Source organism: Staurois parvus, unplaced genomic scaffold, assembly GCF_062004578.1.
Source record: "Staurois parvus isolate SC_StPar_1 unplaced genomic scaffold, SC_StPar_1.0 ptg000593l, whole genome shotgun sequence".
Classification (NCBI taxonomy): Eukaryota; Metazoa; Chordata; class Amphibia; order Anura; family Ranidae; genus Staurois; species Staurois parvus.
In genome coordinates, this window is record NW_028318389.1 from 369,835 (window position 1) to 384,978 (window position 15,144).

General features: G+C 47.6%; 1 protein-coding gene across 1 annotated transcript in view; it reads left to right on the forward strand.

Moving 5' to 3' along the window:
• The window catches only part of LOC149449946 (myosin light chain kinase, smooth muscle-like), a gene marked incomplete at its 3' end in the record, with an annotated part of 381,689 nt that overhangs the window by 302,179 nt on the left and 64,366 nt on the right, over nucleotides 1–15,144 (forward strand). Inside the window, exons 15-16 of the mRNA XM_089692548.1 lie at nucleotides 11,343–11,417; nucleotides 12,195–13,786. Of these exons, the coding sequence (XP_089548674.1) occupies nucleotides 11,343–11,417; nucleotides 12,195–13,786 (1,667 nt within the window). The remainder of the gene's footprint in view (nucleotides 1–11,342; nucleotides 11,418–12,194; nucleotides 13,787–15,144) is intronic.

Sequence of the window (15,144 nt, forward strand, 5' to 3'; positions counted from 1 at the left end):
TGGCCAACTGGGTCAAAGTGATCACACTTTGGCCAACTGCATCAAAATAATCCCTATCTAGTGAAATAGATTAAAAAGGGATCCCTGTCTGGCCCATTGCATTAATATGATCCCTCTCTGGCCAACTGCAGCAAAGTGATCACTTTCTGGTCTATTACATCAACTTGATCCCCGTCTGAGCAGTCCCTACTCTGCTGTGCAAGTTAGTGTTTGTAAAAGTTGCCACATACTGTCTGGAGGTGTCAGAATCCACCTCATTGAGTGGACCACAGAGCACACAATCAAACTCTGAGGATCTTCTCTTGCCCCGAGTCCACAATCTATAGTAAGCTGTCCTCCCCAAAGCATTTCATGGTGCATTCTTTTTTGGCTGAATTGTCCCTGTTTTCAACACCCTCTTCCCTGAGTACCTGCAATGTCATCCCAAGGCAGCAGAACTTTGAGTAGCATTTGATTAATTTGTGGAGTTTTATTCAGTTGTCCGCCACCAAATGACCTCACAGTTGTCAGCCACCAAATGACCTCACAGTTGTCAGCCACCAAATGACCTCACAGTTGTCCGCCACCAAATGACCTCACAGTTGTCAGCCACCAAATGACCTCACAGTTGTCAGCCACCAAATGACCTCACAGTTGTCCGCCACCAAATGACCTCACAGTTGTCCGCCACCAAATGACCTCACAGTTGTCAGCCACCAAATGACCTCACAGTTGTCAGCCACCAAATGACCTCACAGTTGTCAGCCACCAAATTACCTCACAGTTGTCCGCCACCAAATTACCTCACAGTTGTCAGCCACCAAATGACCTCACAGTTGTCAGCCACCAAATGACCTCACAATTGTCAGCCACCAAATGACCTCACAATTGTCCGCCACCAAATGACCTCACAATTGTCAGCCACCAAATGACCTCACAATTGTCCGCCACCAAATGACCTCACAATTGTCCGCCACCAAATGACCTCACAATTGTCAGCCACCAAATGACCTCACAATTGTCCGCCACCAAATGACCTCACAATTGTCAGCCACCAAAAGACCTCACAATTGTCAGCCACCAAATGACCTCACAACTGTCAGCCACCAAATGACCTCACAACTGTCAGCCACCAAATGACCTCACAACTGTCAGCCACCAAATGACCTCACATTTGTCTGCCACCAAATGACCTCACAATTGTCAGCCACCAAATGACCTCACAATTGTCCGCCACCAAATGACCTCACAATTGTCAGCCACCAAAAGACCTCACAATTGTCAGCCACCAAATGACCTCACAACTGTCAGCCACCAAATGACCTCACAACTGTCAGCCACCAAATGATCTCACAATTGTCAGCCACCAAATGACCTCACAACTGTCTGCCACCAAATGACCTCACAACTGTCAGCCACCAAATGACCTCACAATTGTCAGCCACCAAATGACCTCACAATTGTCAGCCACCAAATGACCTCACAACTGTCAGCCACCAAATGACCTCACAACTGTCCGCCACCAAATGACCTCACAATTGTCAGCCACCAAATGACCTCACAATTGTCAGCCACCAAATGACCTCACAATTGTCAGCCACCAAATGACCTCACAATTGTCAGCCACCAAATGACCTCACAATTGTCAGCCACCAAATGACCTCACAATTGTCAGCCACCAAAAGACCTCACAATTGTCAGCCACCAAATGACCTCACAATTGTCAGCCACCAAATGACCTCACATTTGTCTGCCACCAAATGACCTCACAACTGTCAGCCACCAAATGACCTCACAATTGTCAGCCACCAAAAGACCTCACAATCAAATTTTTTTTTGTAAGTGATTCTCTCTTTTTTTCCCACTGGGATATTGCTCCCTTTCCTACACACCAGACTAGGGATTCCCTCCTTTTCTGGGCCCCAAGCTTGACCCATGAGGTTCCCCACTCGGTGTAAGCAGATTAAACCAGGAATGGCTTTTAGTGATACGACACCTATAACGAGTAAAGGCGACCAGAGGCTGCAGGTGAGTACATGGCAGGGGCGGACTGACCATTTGGAAACTCGGGCACTGCCCGAGGGCCCGGGGTCAGTAGGGGGCCCCATGAGATGCCCCTGGTACCTTTTTCATAGGCTTTTTTGAGTTTGGGCAAGGACACAGGGGCCCCATGATCCCCTATTGCCCAGGGGCCCCATGAGTTGTCAGTCCACCCCTGGTACAGGGCTGTCTATGGCCTTGGAGGATCATTCCAAGATGGCAAGGAGACCAGTGACCGGGTATGACAGGGATGGACCAAGAGATGGGCAGAAGAGGGCTCCTTGGGTGCTTCAGTAGGATGGGAGGCTACACTACAGGGGTTTTATGCTTCCTTGCTTTTACTGCAAAGAACCTTAAAAGACACAACGCATGATCACGGGGGGCTCGTCCGGGATTTGATAGCCTGCATGTGCATTTTGCATGTGCATTTTGTATGCGTGTTTTGTAATGCTCTGCGCAGCACAGTGGATAAATGGTTAGCACTTGAGCCTGGTAGTATTTGGGTCATTGGTTCGAATCCCAACCACGGCACCACCTGCCTGGTGTTTGCATGTTCTGCCTGTGTGGGTTTCCTCCAGGTGCTCCAGTTTTCTCCAGCTACTCCAATTTCCTCTGGTAGGAAGAAAAAAGCAACCGAATGCCTGGGCTCCTGCGCTGGACAATGGACTCCACAATGTCAATATCCCCACATGTGTACGGAAGGAATGCGAACCTCGCTGCGCTCAACGGACCAGGGAAATCCAAAGAGAACTGTATATGAAAAGACAAAAAGAGGGCGCCCGGGCCTAGTGCATGACCTTTAAAAATGAGATTTATTGATAGAAAATACAATACTCACAAGAGAAATATAATCAAATGGAAAGCAGGTCACAAGGGATGCCGTGTGGTCCAAGACCCCTGAAGGTAGTCTGGTGGGGGACTGTAGACCTCTGGATAGCTGATGACTATCTCTTGGTTCTGAGGAAGAGGTACAACCTCGAAACGCATCAGTTTGCCAGGTGGGGGCTGTAGACCTCTGGATAGCTGATGACTATCTCTTGGCTCTGAGGAAGAGGTACAACCTCAAAACGCATCAGTTTGCCAGGTGGGGGGCTGTAGACCTCTGGATAGCTGATGACTATCTCTTGGTTCTAAGGAAGAGGTACAACCTCGAAACGCATCAGTTTGCCAGGTGGGGGCTGTAGACCTCTGGATAGCTGATGACTATCTCTTGGCTCTGAGGAAGAGGTACAACCTCAAAACGCATCAGTTTGCCAGGTGGGGGGCTGTAGACCTCTGGATAGCTGATGACTATCTCTTGGTTCTAAGGAAGAGGTACAACCTCGAAACGCATCAGTTTGCCAGGTGGGGGGCTGTAGACCTCTGGATAGCTGATGACTATCTCTTGGTTCTAAGGAAGAGGTACAACCTCGAAACGCGTCAGTTTGCCAGGTGGGGGCTGTAGACCTCTGGATAGCTGATGACTATCTCTTGGTTCTAAGGAAGAGGTACAACCTCGAAACGCGTCAGTTTGCCAGGTGGGGGGCTGTAGACCTCTGGATAGCTGATGACTATCTCTTGGTTCTAAGGAAGAGGTACAACCTCGAAACGCATCAGTTTGCCAGGTGGGGGGCTGTAGGCCTCTGGATAGCTGATGGCTATCTCTTGGTTCTAAGGAAGAGGTACAACCTCGAAACGCATCAGTTTGCCAGGTGGGGGCTGTAGACCTCTGGATAGCTGATGACTATCTCTTGGCTCTGAGGAAGAGGTACAACCTCGAAACGCATCAGTTTGCCAGGTGGGGGGCTGTAGACCTCTGGATAGCTGATGGCTATCTCTTGGCTCTGAGGAAGAGGTACAACCTCGAAACGCGTCAGTTTGCCAGGTGAGGGGCTGTAGACCTCTGGATAGCTGATGACTATCTCTTGGTTCTGAGGAAGAGGTACAACCTCAAAACGCATCAGTTTGCCAGGTGGGGGCTGTAGACCTCTGGATAGCTGATGACTATCTCTTGGCTCTGAGGAAGAGGCACAACCTCGAAACGCGTCAGTTTGCCAGGTGGGGGGCTGTAGGCCTCTGGATAGCTGATGGCTATCTCTTGGCTCTGAGGAAGAGGTACAACCTCGAAACGCGTCAGTTTGCCAGGTGGGGGGCTGTAGACCTCTGGATAGCTGATGACTATCTCTTGGCTCTGAGGAAGAGGTACAACCTCGAAACGCATCAGTTTGCCAGGTGGGGGGCTGTAGACCTCTGGATAGCTGATGGCTATCTCTTGGCTCTGAGGAAGAGGTACAACCTCGAAACGCGTCAGTTTGCCAGGTGGGGGGCTGTAGACCTCTGGATAGCTGATGACTATCTCTTGGCTCTGAGGAAGAGGTACAACCTCGAAACGCATCAGTTTGCCAGGTGGGGGCTGTAGACCTCTGGATAGCTGATGACTATCTCTTGGCTCTGAGGAAGAGGTTCAACCTCGAAACGCGTCAGTTTGCCAGGTGGGGGGCTGTAGGCCTCTGGATAGCTGATGACTATCTCTTGGCTCTGAGGAAGAGGTACAACCTCGAAATGCGTCAGTTTGCCAGGTGGGGGGCTGTAGACCTCTGGATAGCTGATTTCTGATGTGTTTCGAGGTTGTACCTCTTCCTCAGAGCCAAGAGATTGCCATCAGCTATCCAGAGGTCTACAGTCCCCCACCAGACTACCTTCAGGGGTCTTGGACCACACGGCATCCCTTGTGACCTGCTTTCCAGTTGATTATATTTCTCTCGTGAGTATTTTATTTTTTATCAATAAATCTCATTTTTAAAGGTCATGTACCAGGCCGGTGCGCCCTCTGTTTGTCTTTTCATATACACTCTGGAAGTGGCATCCTGAGGCAGGTGCGGGGGGGGTGCGCGTCGCACCGGGTGACACCGACCGCACAGGGTGACACCAGACCCGCTCCACAAAAAGGTAAATTTTAAAGCAAGCCGACGATCCCCGCAGGATGGATCGGATCTGTGGATTGGGGAGCATAATGGATCGGACTCCAATCTATTATGCTCATTCCGCAGATCCCATCCATCCTGCGGGGATCGTCGGCTTGCTTTAAATTTCACTTTTTCGTGGAGCGGGTCCGGTGTCACCCCGTATAGGTTGCATGCCGATGATCCCCGCAGGATGGATGGGATCTGCGGAATGAGCATAATAGATTGGAGTCCGATCCATTATGCTCCCCAATCCACAGATCCCATCCATCCTGTGGGGATCATCGGCATGCAACCTATACGGGGTGACACCGGACCCGCTCCACGAAAAGGTAAATTGTAAAGAAAGCCGATGATCCCCGCAGGATGGATCGGATCTGAGGATTGGGGAGCATAATGGATCGGAGTCCGATCCATTATGCTCAATCCGCAGATCTGATCCATCCTGTGGGGATCGTCGGAGGGGGTGTCACCAAGTTTTACCGCACCGGGCAGGGGCGGACTGACAACTCATGGGGCCCCAGGGCAATAGGGGATCATGGGGCCCCTGTGTCCTTGCCCAAACTCAAAAGAGCCTATGAAAAAGGGGCATCCCATGGGGCCCCCTACTGACCCCGGGCCCTCAGGCAGTGCCCGAGTTTCCAAACGGTCAGTCCGTCCCTGGCACCAGGTGACACCAACCCTAGGGATGCCCCTGCACTCCAGTTTCCTCCCACGCTCCAGAGACATGCTGGGAGGTGACTAGGCTCCTGTCTAAATTGTCCCTAGTATGTGTATGTATGAATGTGAGTTAGGGACCTTAGATTGTACGCTCCTCGGGGGCGGGGACTGATATCATATCAGGGCAGCAGAGCAGCTAAGTAGGTAGCACTGGCAGTACTCGGGTCGTTGGGTTCGAATCCCAAACACGGCACCATCTGCCTGGAGTTTGCATGTTCTCCCTGTGCCTGCGTGGGTCTCCTCCGTGGGCTCCGGTTTCCTCCCACACTCCAAAGACAAGCTGGCCAATTGGCAATTGGCTCCTGCCTAAACTGGCCCTAGTATGTGTATGTATGAATGTGAGTTAGGGACCTTAGATTGTACGCTCCTCGGGGGCGGGGACTGATGTGAAGGTACAATATATATGTAAAGCGCGGCGCACATTGACGGCGCTATATAAGTACCTGAAATAAATAAATCCTCTGAACGTCGTATTGCGTTCATAAAAGTGCACTTAGTTTGTGTGAGGACAACATTTCTCTTTAGCAAAGCAAACCTGAATACACGGCGGGGGTTTGCACCACACGTGTGCTGCGTTTTCATGCGTTTTCAGCCCCTGGTAACAAATGTAAAATAGTTTTGTTTTTAATTGGCCAATGTGAAAAAAACGCATTGAAAACGCTTTTACCCATGTAAACGCCAACGCAGCCACCGCACCTACCGCACCTGCGTGCACTTCATGCGTTTGTGGTGCATCTCCACTCACTTGAATAGGTTGCGTTTAGCGGCAGAATTAGCTGTTGAATGGAATAGCGCAGGATTAGACGTGAATCTAAATCTCTCTTTTCACGGAAGGGGAATCCACGTTCAGAGGCTAATGAAAAAAAAAAGCGATTTGACGCCTCCTCGCCGGCAGTTTTAACCCCGTTTTTGCTGAAAAACGCATTGTGTTTGTGGGGCGTTTGCAGCACTCCCCAATGTGCGTCGCTCGGAGGGCTTGCTGCCATGATGATCGCTACATGTCAGGTAAACTCTGTCCGCAGGCTCGATGCATCGCGACTGCGGCCTGTAAACACCCCCCATCCACTGCTTAGGCGGCAGTTGGTGGGCGGTAAAAACTCAGATTTTTGCAGATTCCCAAACAGGTCTAAAGGAAACCTTAGAGGATCATTCTTGCTGCGGGTGCAAAGCAAGGATCCGAGACTGAACATCTACTGTACTGGAGCTTAGGGGGGCGGGGGGGTAACTGTTTGGGGGTGCTAAAAACACATCTCAGTCATGTGTCCCCCCCCGATGCTAAAAACACAACTCAGTCATGTGTTGTCCCCCCCGGTGCTAAAAACACATCTCAATCATGTGTCCCCCCCCGGAACTAAAAACAAATCTCAGTCACGTGTCCCCCCCCCCCCCGGTGCTAGAAACACATCTCAGTCATGTGTCGTCGTCCCCCGGAACTAAAAACACATCTCAGTCATGTGTCCCCCCCTGGTGCTAAAAACACATCTCAGTCATGTGTCGTCCCCCCCCCGGTGCTAAAAACACATCTCAGTCATGTGTCGTCCCCCCCCCGGTGCTAAAAACACATCTCAATCATGTGTCGTCGTCCCCCCCGGTGCTAAAAACACATCTCAGTCATGTGTCGTCGTCCCCCCCCGGTGCTAAAAACACAACTCAGTCATGTGTGTCCCCCCCCCCGGTGCTAAAAACACATCTCAGTCATATGTCCCCCTTCGAACTAAAAACACATCTCAGTCATGTGTCCCCCCCCGGTGCCAAAAACACATCTCAGTCATGTGTCGTCCCCCCCAGAACTAAAAACACTTCTCAGTCATGTGTCCCCCCCCCCGGAACTAAAAACACTTCTCAGTCATGTGTCCCCCCCCCGGAACTAAAAACACTTCTCAGTCATGTGTCCCCCCCGGAACTAAAAACACTTCTCAGTCATGTGTCCCCCCCCGGAACTAAAAACACTTCTCAGTCATGTGTCCCCCCCCAGAACTAAAAACACTTCTCAGTCATGTGTCCCCCCCGGAACTAAAAACACATCTCAGTCATGTGTCCCCCCCCGGAACTAAAAACACTTCTCAGTCATGTGTCCCCCCCCCGGAACTAAAAACACTTCTCAGTCATGTGTCGTCCCCCCCGGAACTAAAAACACTTCTCAGTCATGTGTCCCCCCCCCGGAACTAAAAACACTTCTCAGTCATGTGTCGTCCCCCCCGGAACTAAAAACACTTCTCAGTCATGTGTCCCCCCCCCGGAACTAAAAACACTTCTCAGTCATGTGTCCCCCCCCGGAACTAAAAACACTTCTCAGTCATGTGTCCCCCCCCGGAACTAAAAACACATCTCAGTCATGTGTCCCCCCCCAGAACTAAAAACACTTCTCAGTCATGTGTCGTCGTCCCCAGAACTAAAAACACTTCTCAGTCATGTGTTCCCCCCCGGAACTAAAAACACATCTCAGTCATGTGTTCCCCCCCGGAACTAAAAACACATCTCAGTCATGTGTCCCCCCCAGAACTAAAAACACTTCTCAGTCATGTGTTCCCCCCCGGAACTAAAAACACATCTCAGTCATGTGTCCCCCCCCCAGAAATAAAAACACTTCTCAGTCATGTGTCGTCGTCCCCAGAACTAAAAACACTTCTCAGTCATGTGTCCCCCCCCCCGAACTAAAAATACATCTCAGTCATGTGTCCCCCCCCCGAAACTAAAAACACTTCTCAGTCATGTGACCCCCCCCCTGTTGCTAAAAACACTTCTCAGTCATGTATCCCCCCCCCCGGTGCTAAAAACACATCTCAGTCATGTGTCCCCACCAGTGCTAAAAACACATCTCAGTCATGTGTCCCCCCCAGTGCTAAAAACACATCTCAGTCATGTGCCCCCCCCCCCCCTGAGCTACAAAACACATCTCAGTCATGTGTCCCTCCCAGTGCTAAAAACACTTCTCAGTCATGTGTCGTCCCCCCCGAAACTAAAAACACTTCTCAGTCATGTGACCCCCCCCCCCCATTGCTAAAAACACTTCTCAGTCATGTATCCCCCCCCCCCCCGGTGCTAAAAACACATCTCAGTCATGTGTCCCCACCAGTGCTAAAAAGACATCTCAGTCATGTGTGTCCCCCCCCCGAAACTAAAAACACTTCTCAGTCATGTGACCCCCCCCCCGTTGCTAAAAACACTTCTCAGTCATGTATCCCCCCCCCCCCGGTGCTAAAAACACATCTCAGTCATGTGTCCCCACCAGTGCTAAAAACACTTCTCAGTCATGTATCCCCCCCCCCCCCCCCCCCCGGTGCTAAAAACACATCTCAGTCATGTGTCCCCCCCAGTGCTAAAAACACATCTCAGTCATGTATCCCCCCCCCCGAGCTACAAAACACATCTCAGTCATGTGTCCCTCCCAGTGCTAAATACACATCTCAGTCATGTGTCCCCCCCCCAGTGCTAAAAACACATCTCAGTCATGTGCCCCCCCCCTGCAAAAATCACTTCTCAGTCATAAGATGTGACTTTGGACACATTTGCATTCTTACTGCGTTTCCTGTTGCATTTTTGAAACGTTTTGCGCTTTTTTTGCCAAAAGAAAAGTATTGAGAGCAACTTTGATGCGACTTTACACTTTCGGGCTACTTATTTATTTATTGAAATATATTGAATGCGGCCAAAATTGTAGCATTTCAAATACATGTCAATATATTTGGGAAGAATATTTTTAAAATATATTTCAAATATATTTTTCTTCCATGTTGGGCCGGAACGGATTCATTGGTTTTCAAAGCGTTTACACATTTTTTTTGCAATACGAAGCAAGTTTCCCCCGGATGCAGTGCGCCTGGGAGGTTTATAGCGCCGGCCCCCTTGATGCTGGAGTCTGTGGGCAGCACGTGGCGTCGAGTGTGGAGGTGTTGGAGCCATTTTTGCATCACGTTTTGGAGCCATTCCGGAAATTTTTTAATCACGTCCCTGTACAGTATTTATGCTTTTAAAGTGCACTTTATAAAGAGTTTTGAACAGATAAAAGACTTTTTTTTAAACTTTTTTCTGACCTCCGGAACGGATTAATTGGTTTTCAATGCATTTACGATTTATTTCTGCAATACGAACAGATTAATTGGTTTTCAGTGCATTTATAATTTTTTTTAATCACGTCCCTGTACAGTATTTATGCCTTTAAAGTGCACTTTATAAAGAGGTTTGAACCGATAAAAGACTTTTATTTTACTTTTTTCTGACCTCCGGAACGGATTAATTGGTTTTCAATGCATTTATGATTTTTTTCTGCAATACGAACAGATTAATTGGTTTTCAGTGCATTTATAATATTTTTTAATCATGTCCCTGTACAGTATTTATGCCTTTAAAGTGCACTTTATAAAGAGTTTTGAACAGATAAAAGACTTTTTTTAAACTTTTTTCTGACCTCCGGAACGGATTAATTGGTTTTCAATGCATTTACGATTTTTTTCTGCAATACGAACAGATTAATTGGCTTTCAGTGCATTTATAATTTTTTTTAATCACGTCCCTGTACAGTATTTATGCCTTTAAAGTGCACTTTATAAAGAGGTTTGAACCGATAAAAGACTTTTATTTTACTTTTTTTCTGACCTCCGGAACGGATTAATTGGTTTTCAATGCATTTATAATTTTTTTAATCATGTCCCTGTACAGTATTGATGCTTTCAAAGTGCACTTCATAAAGAGGTTTGAACCGATAAAACTTTTTTTTTACTTTTTTCTGACCTCCGCAACTTATTAATTGGTTTTCAATGCATTCCTATGGGAAACCGCGTTTCGGTTTCCAAATTTTTCGCAATACGAAACATCCCGGAGAACGCATTAAATTCGGAAACCGAGGTACGCCTGTCCTAACGATCCGGTTATCGGACGATCGGTCCTCAAACGAACATTTCCGTACGATTTTCTTATCATGTGTACGGGACATAAAGGTTTGTATGTATTAAATGAATAAAAATCTGTCCAAAAACAAAACCAAAAAAAAAAAAGAAAAAATACCTGAAAATAATTTAGGAAGAAGCAGAAAGTGGAAGTGGTGGGTGCGAGGAGGGGTCCCCAGCTGGAACTGTCGTGTCCGGAACAGAGGCGGACTGACAACTCATGGGGCCCCCGGGCAATAGGGGATCATGGGGCCCCTGTGTCCTTGCCCAAACTCAAAAAAGCCTATGAGAAAGGTACCAGGGGCATCTCATGGGGGCCCCTACTGACCCCGGGCCCTCGGGCAGTGCCCGAGTTTCCAAATGGTCAGTCCGCCCCTGGTCCGGAACATCTTGTGTATAAGAATGAACCCCTCATATGTGTTTGTTTAACTTTTTAAATTTTGTTTAACTCTTTTTTTTTTTTTTTTTAATGTAATGCTGTTTTATCTGATGCGGGGCTCGGCCAGGGAAGTGCGTGTCCCATATCATGCATCGGCTCGCTCAGCAGCAAAAACAAAAGTTTTTCCCGTAAAGCTCTCAGCTGTGTGATCCAGCCAGGCTGGGAAGAACCAGAGCCCCTGGGGGGGGGGCCCAGGAAAGGGGGGGGGGATTAGTTTGAATAAACTGTGCCATTGTTAGACAGATGACAGAAAATAAGTAACAGTTAATTGTTTTTTTTTTCTTTTTTGTTTTTTTTTCCTGGGGATAAAACATTCCTCTGTGTTTGGATTTGCAGGAACGCGGTGGGCGAATGCGGCTGCCAGGTGCCTCTGATGCTGCGGGAGAGCTCAGCGAGGTCGCCGTTTAGAGAGTAAGTTGCTGCGGGGGCTTCTCAGGCCGATCGGATGCTTTTTTTTTGTTTACTCTTGCTTTTTTTTTCTTTTTTTTTTTTTTTTTCCTCTTGCTTTTTTTTTTTTTTTTTTAATCTTGGTTTTTTTTACTTTTTTTTTAATCTTGCTTTTTTTAACTTTTTTTTTACTCTTGCTTTTTTTTATTTTTTTGTTTTACTCTTGCTTTTTTTTATTTTTTTGTTTTACTCTTGCTTTTTTTTATTTTTTTGTTTTACTCTTGCTTTTTTTTTATTTTTTTTTAATCTTGCTTTTTTTTTTTTTTTTTTTTTTTACTCTTGCTTTTTTTATTTTTTATTTTTTAATCTTGCTTTTTTTTTTTTTTTTTAATCTTGCTTTTTTTTTATTTTATTTTTTTTACTCTTGCTTTTTTTATTTTTTACTCTTTCTTTTTTTTTTTTTTTTTAAATTTATTTATTTTTTTACTCTCGCTAATTCTCTTCCCTCCCAGACCTGCGAGCCGCCCTAATCCCCCAAATGTGACCCATCCGCAGACAGACAGGGACGGACATACAGGCAGGGGTAGCTGCTTTCTTTTTTTTTTTTTTTGGCTCTTTCCCTTATAAGGCAACTGAAGTCATCACTGATGCAATAAAGAATTGGATTGTGTTCTTCTGATCTGACTTCCCTCCCCTAGGACTTCTCTTCCTCACACAAATTGTTTGATTTGAAAGCCAAACCTCCCTAAGTGCCTCTTTCTCTTTTTTTTTTTTTTTTTCTCTCTTCTCGTTGACACTCAGGCGCAGGGAGCAGCTGGGCTTTGCGGAGAGGGATGGAGGTGTAGATGTGCTTAGACTTGAAGGGGTCTCCCGAAGAGAAGACCAAGGGGCCATCCGCGGCGTGCTGAAGAGAAGAGTCGAGGTGAAGGAGCACACCGAGGAGAGACTCCGGGGGCAAGAGGCAGAGCAAGTGGACTTCCGCCAGGTTTTGGGAGGGAGGGTCAGCACCAAAAGCATTTCGGAAGAGAACCTAAAGGAGGTATCGGCTGAACAGATGGACTTCAGAGCTAACCTTAAAGGGCAGGTCAAGCCCAAGGCCTCGGAGGATGAGAAAAAGGGCAACGCCACCCAACAGGTGGATTTTCGCTCCGTCTTGGGGAAAAAGGGCTCTGCACCAAAGACCCCTGTGGTGGAAAAGACACCAACCAAAGTAGCCACCCCCGACTTCAGATCTGTTTTGGGAGGCAAGAAGAAGGGGCCCACTGAAAATGGTAACGCCAACAACACGGAGCCTCATGAGAATGCAAAACCGTTTGGAGATAAGCTAAAGTCAGTCGCCAAGGATGAGAAGGCAAAGCCAGCGGCCATTCAAGACAAACTAAAGCCAATGGGCAAGGAGGAAAATGCCAAGCCAGCGTTCCTCCAAGAAAAACTAAAACCAGCGTCCAAGGAGGAAAACGCGAAGCCAGCGTTCCTCCAAGAAAAGCTAAAACCAGCGCCCAAGGAGGAAAACGCAAAGCCAGCATTCCTCCAGGAAAAACTAAAACCAGCGTCCAAGGAAGAAAACGCAAAGCCAGCGTTCCTCCAAGAAAAACTAAAACCAGCGTCCAAGGAGGAAAACGCCAAGCCCGCGCCCGGTCAAGACAAATTAAAGCCGCTGGTCAAAGAGGAAAATGCCAAACCAGCGGCAATACAAGACAAATTAAAGCCAGTAGTCAACCAAGAGAAGGCAAAACCCTTCGACGAAAGGCAAAAAACTGCAGTCAAGGAGGAAAATGCCAAACCAGCAGCAATACAAGACAAACCAAAGCCAGTAGTCAACCAAGAGAAGGCAAAACCCTTCGACGAAAGGCAAAAAACTGCAGTCAAGGAGGAAAATGCCAAACCAGCAGCAATACAAGACAAACCAAAGCCAGTAGTCAACCAAGAGAAGGCAAAACCCTTCGACGAAAGGCAAAAAACTGCAGTCAAGGAGGAAAATGCCAAACCAGCGGTCAACCAGGAAAAAGCCAAAACTTTGGAGAAGGACGGAAAGGCAAAACCAGCTGAAAAGGAAGAAATTTCTAAGCCCCCGGTGACAAAAGAGAGTACAAAGCCACCCGTCGTAGAGGGGAACGCCAAACCTGTTGAGGAAAATGCAGCGCCGGCGGTCAAAGAGGAGAAAGTGGAGCAGAACTGTGTGTCGGTGGTGGATGGAGAAGTGGAGAACAAGGCTGAAGAAAGCTCCGGGACTCCACCAGTCTTCTCTGAAGTTTTGCAGGACTTAAAGTTGGCGGATGGAGAGAAGCTGCTTCTACAGTGCCAGGTCACCTCAGAGCCACCGCCGACCGTAACATGGACTCTCGATGGGAAAGTCATGAAGTCCTCCAAGTTCATTGTTCTCGCTCAAGAAGGTAATTCTATAAATATACTTTTTGATGTTCTATTCCTGCACTTTGCTTTGATGATTCTGTTCTTCCCGACTTAACAATGAATTGTATAGAGAGAGCCTGTTCTACCTGTCTTCAGGGTCTTGCCTGTATACCCGCCATTGTATCTCCGCACCTGTCTGTCCCAATTAGGGACAACTTATTCCTTGCTGCAGGGGAACTTTTACTGCTGATATTTCCTGGTACTGATGTTAGCTCATCGTTACATTGAGTTGTATTGAGGAAAAGAGCACAAGATTAGGAGCATCATCTTCATTGATTGAAATCTGGGTTTTTATGGGTTACTGCAGTTATTATTCACCATTTTGTCCTGATTGAATAATCTAGAACAGCCATTCCCAAGGAGGGTTCCTCCAGAGAATGCTAGGGGTTACTGACCTCCCATCTCATGGTGCCTACATAGTTCCAGGGCCAATGCCACATCACAGAGCCAGTTGCCCAGACACTAATAATCTTTTTTAGTTGTCTGTAATTGTGGCATTCTGACCCTGGCCACCAATATAAAGACATTCTTCCCACTGATCACCAATGTAAGGGACATTCTTCCCACTGACCCCCAATGTAAGGGACATTCTTCCCACTGACCCCCAATGTAAGGGACATTCTTCCCACTGACCCCCAATTTAAGGGACATTCTTCCCACTGACCACCAATGTAAAGGACATTCTTCCCACTGACCACCAATGTAAGGGACATTCTTCCCACTGACCCCCAATGTAAGGGACATTCTTCCCACTGACCCCCAATGTAAGGGACATTCTTCCCACTGACCACCAATGTAAAGGACATTCTTCCCACTGACCACCAATGTAAAGGACATTCTTCCCTCTGATCACCAATGTAAGGGACATTCTTCCCACTGATCACCAATGTAAGGGACATTCTTCCCACTGACCCCCAATGTAAGGGACATTCTTCCCACTGACCACCAATGTAAGGGACATTCTTCCCACTGACCACCAATGTAAGGGACATTCTCCCCACTGACCACCAATGTAAGGGACATTCTTCCCACTGACCTCCAATGTAAGGGACATTCTTCCCACTGACCACCAATGTAAGGGACATTCTTCCCACTGACCCCCAATGTAAGGGACATTCTTCCCACTGACCCCCAATGTAAGGGACGTTCTTCCCACTGACCACCAATGTAAGGGACATTCTTCCCACTGACCACCAATGTAAGGGACATTGTTCCCACTGACCACCAATGTAAGGGACATTCTTCCCACTGACCACCAATGTAAGGGACATTCTTCCCACTGACCCCTAATGTAAAGGACATTCTTCCCACTGACCCCCAATGTAAAGGACATTCTTCC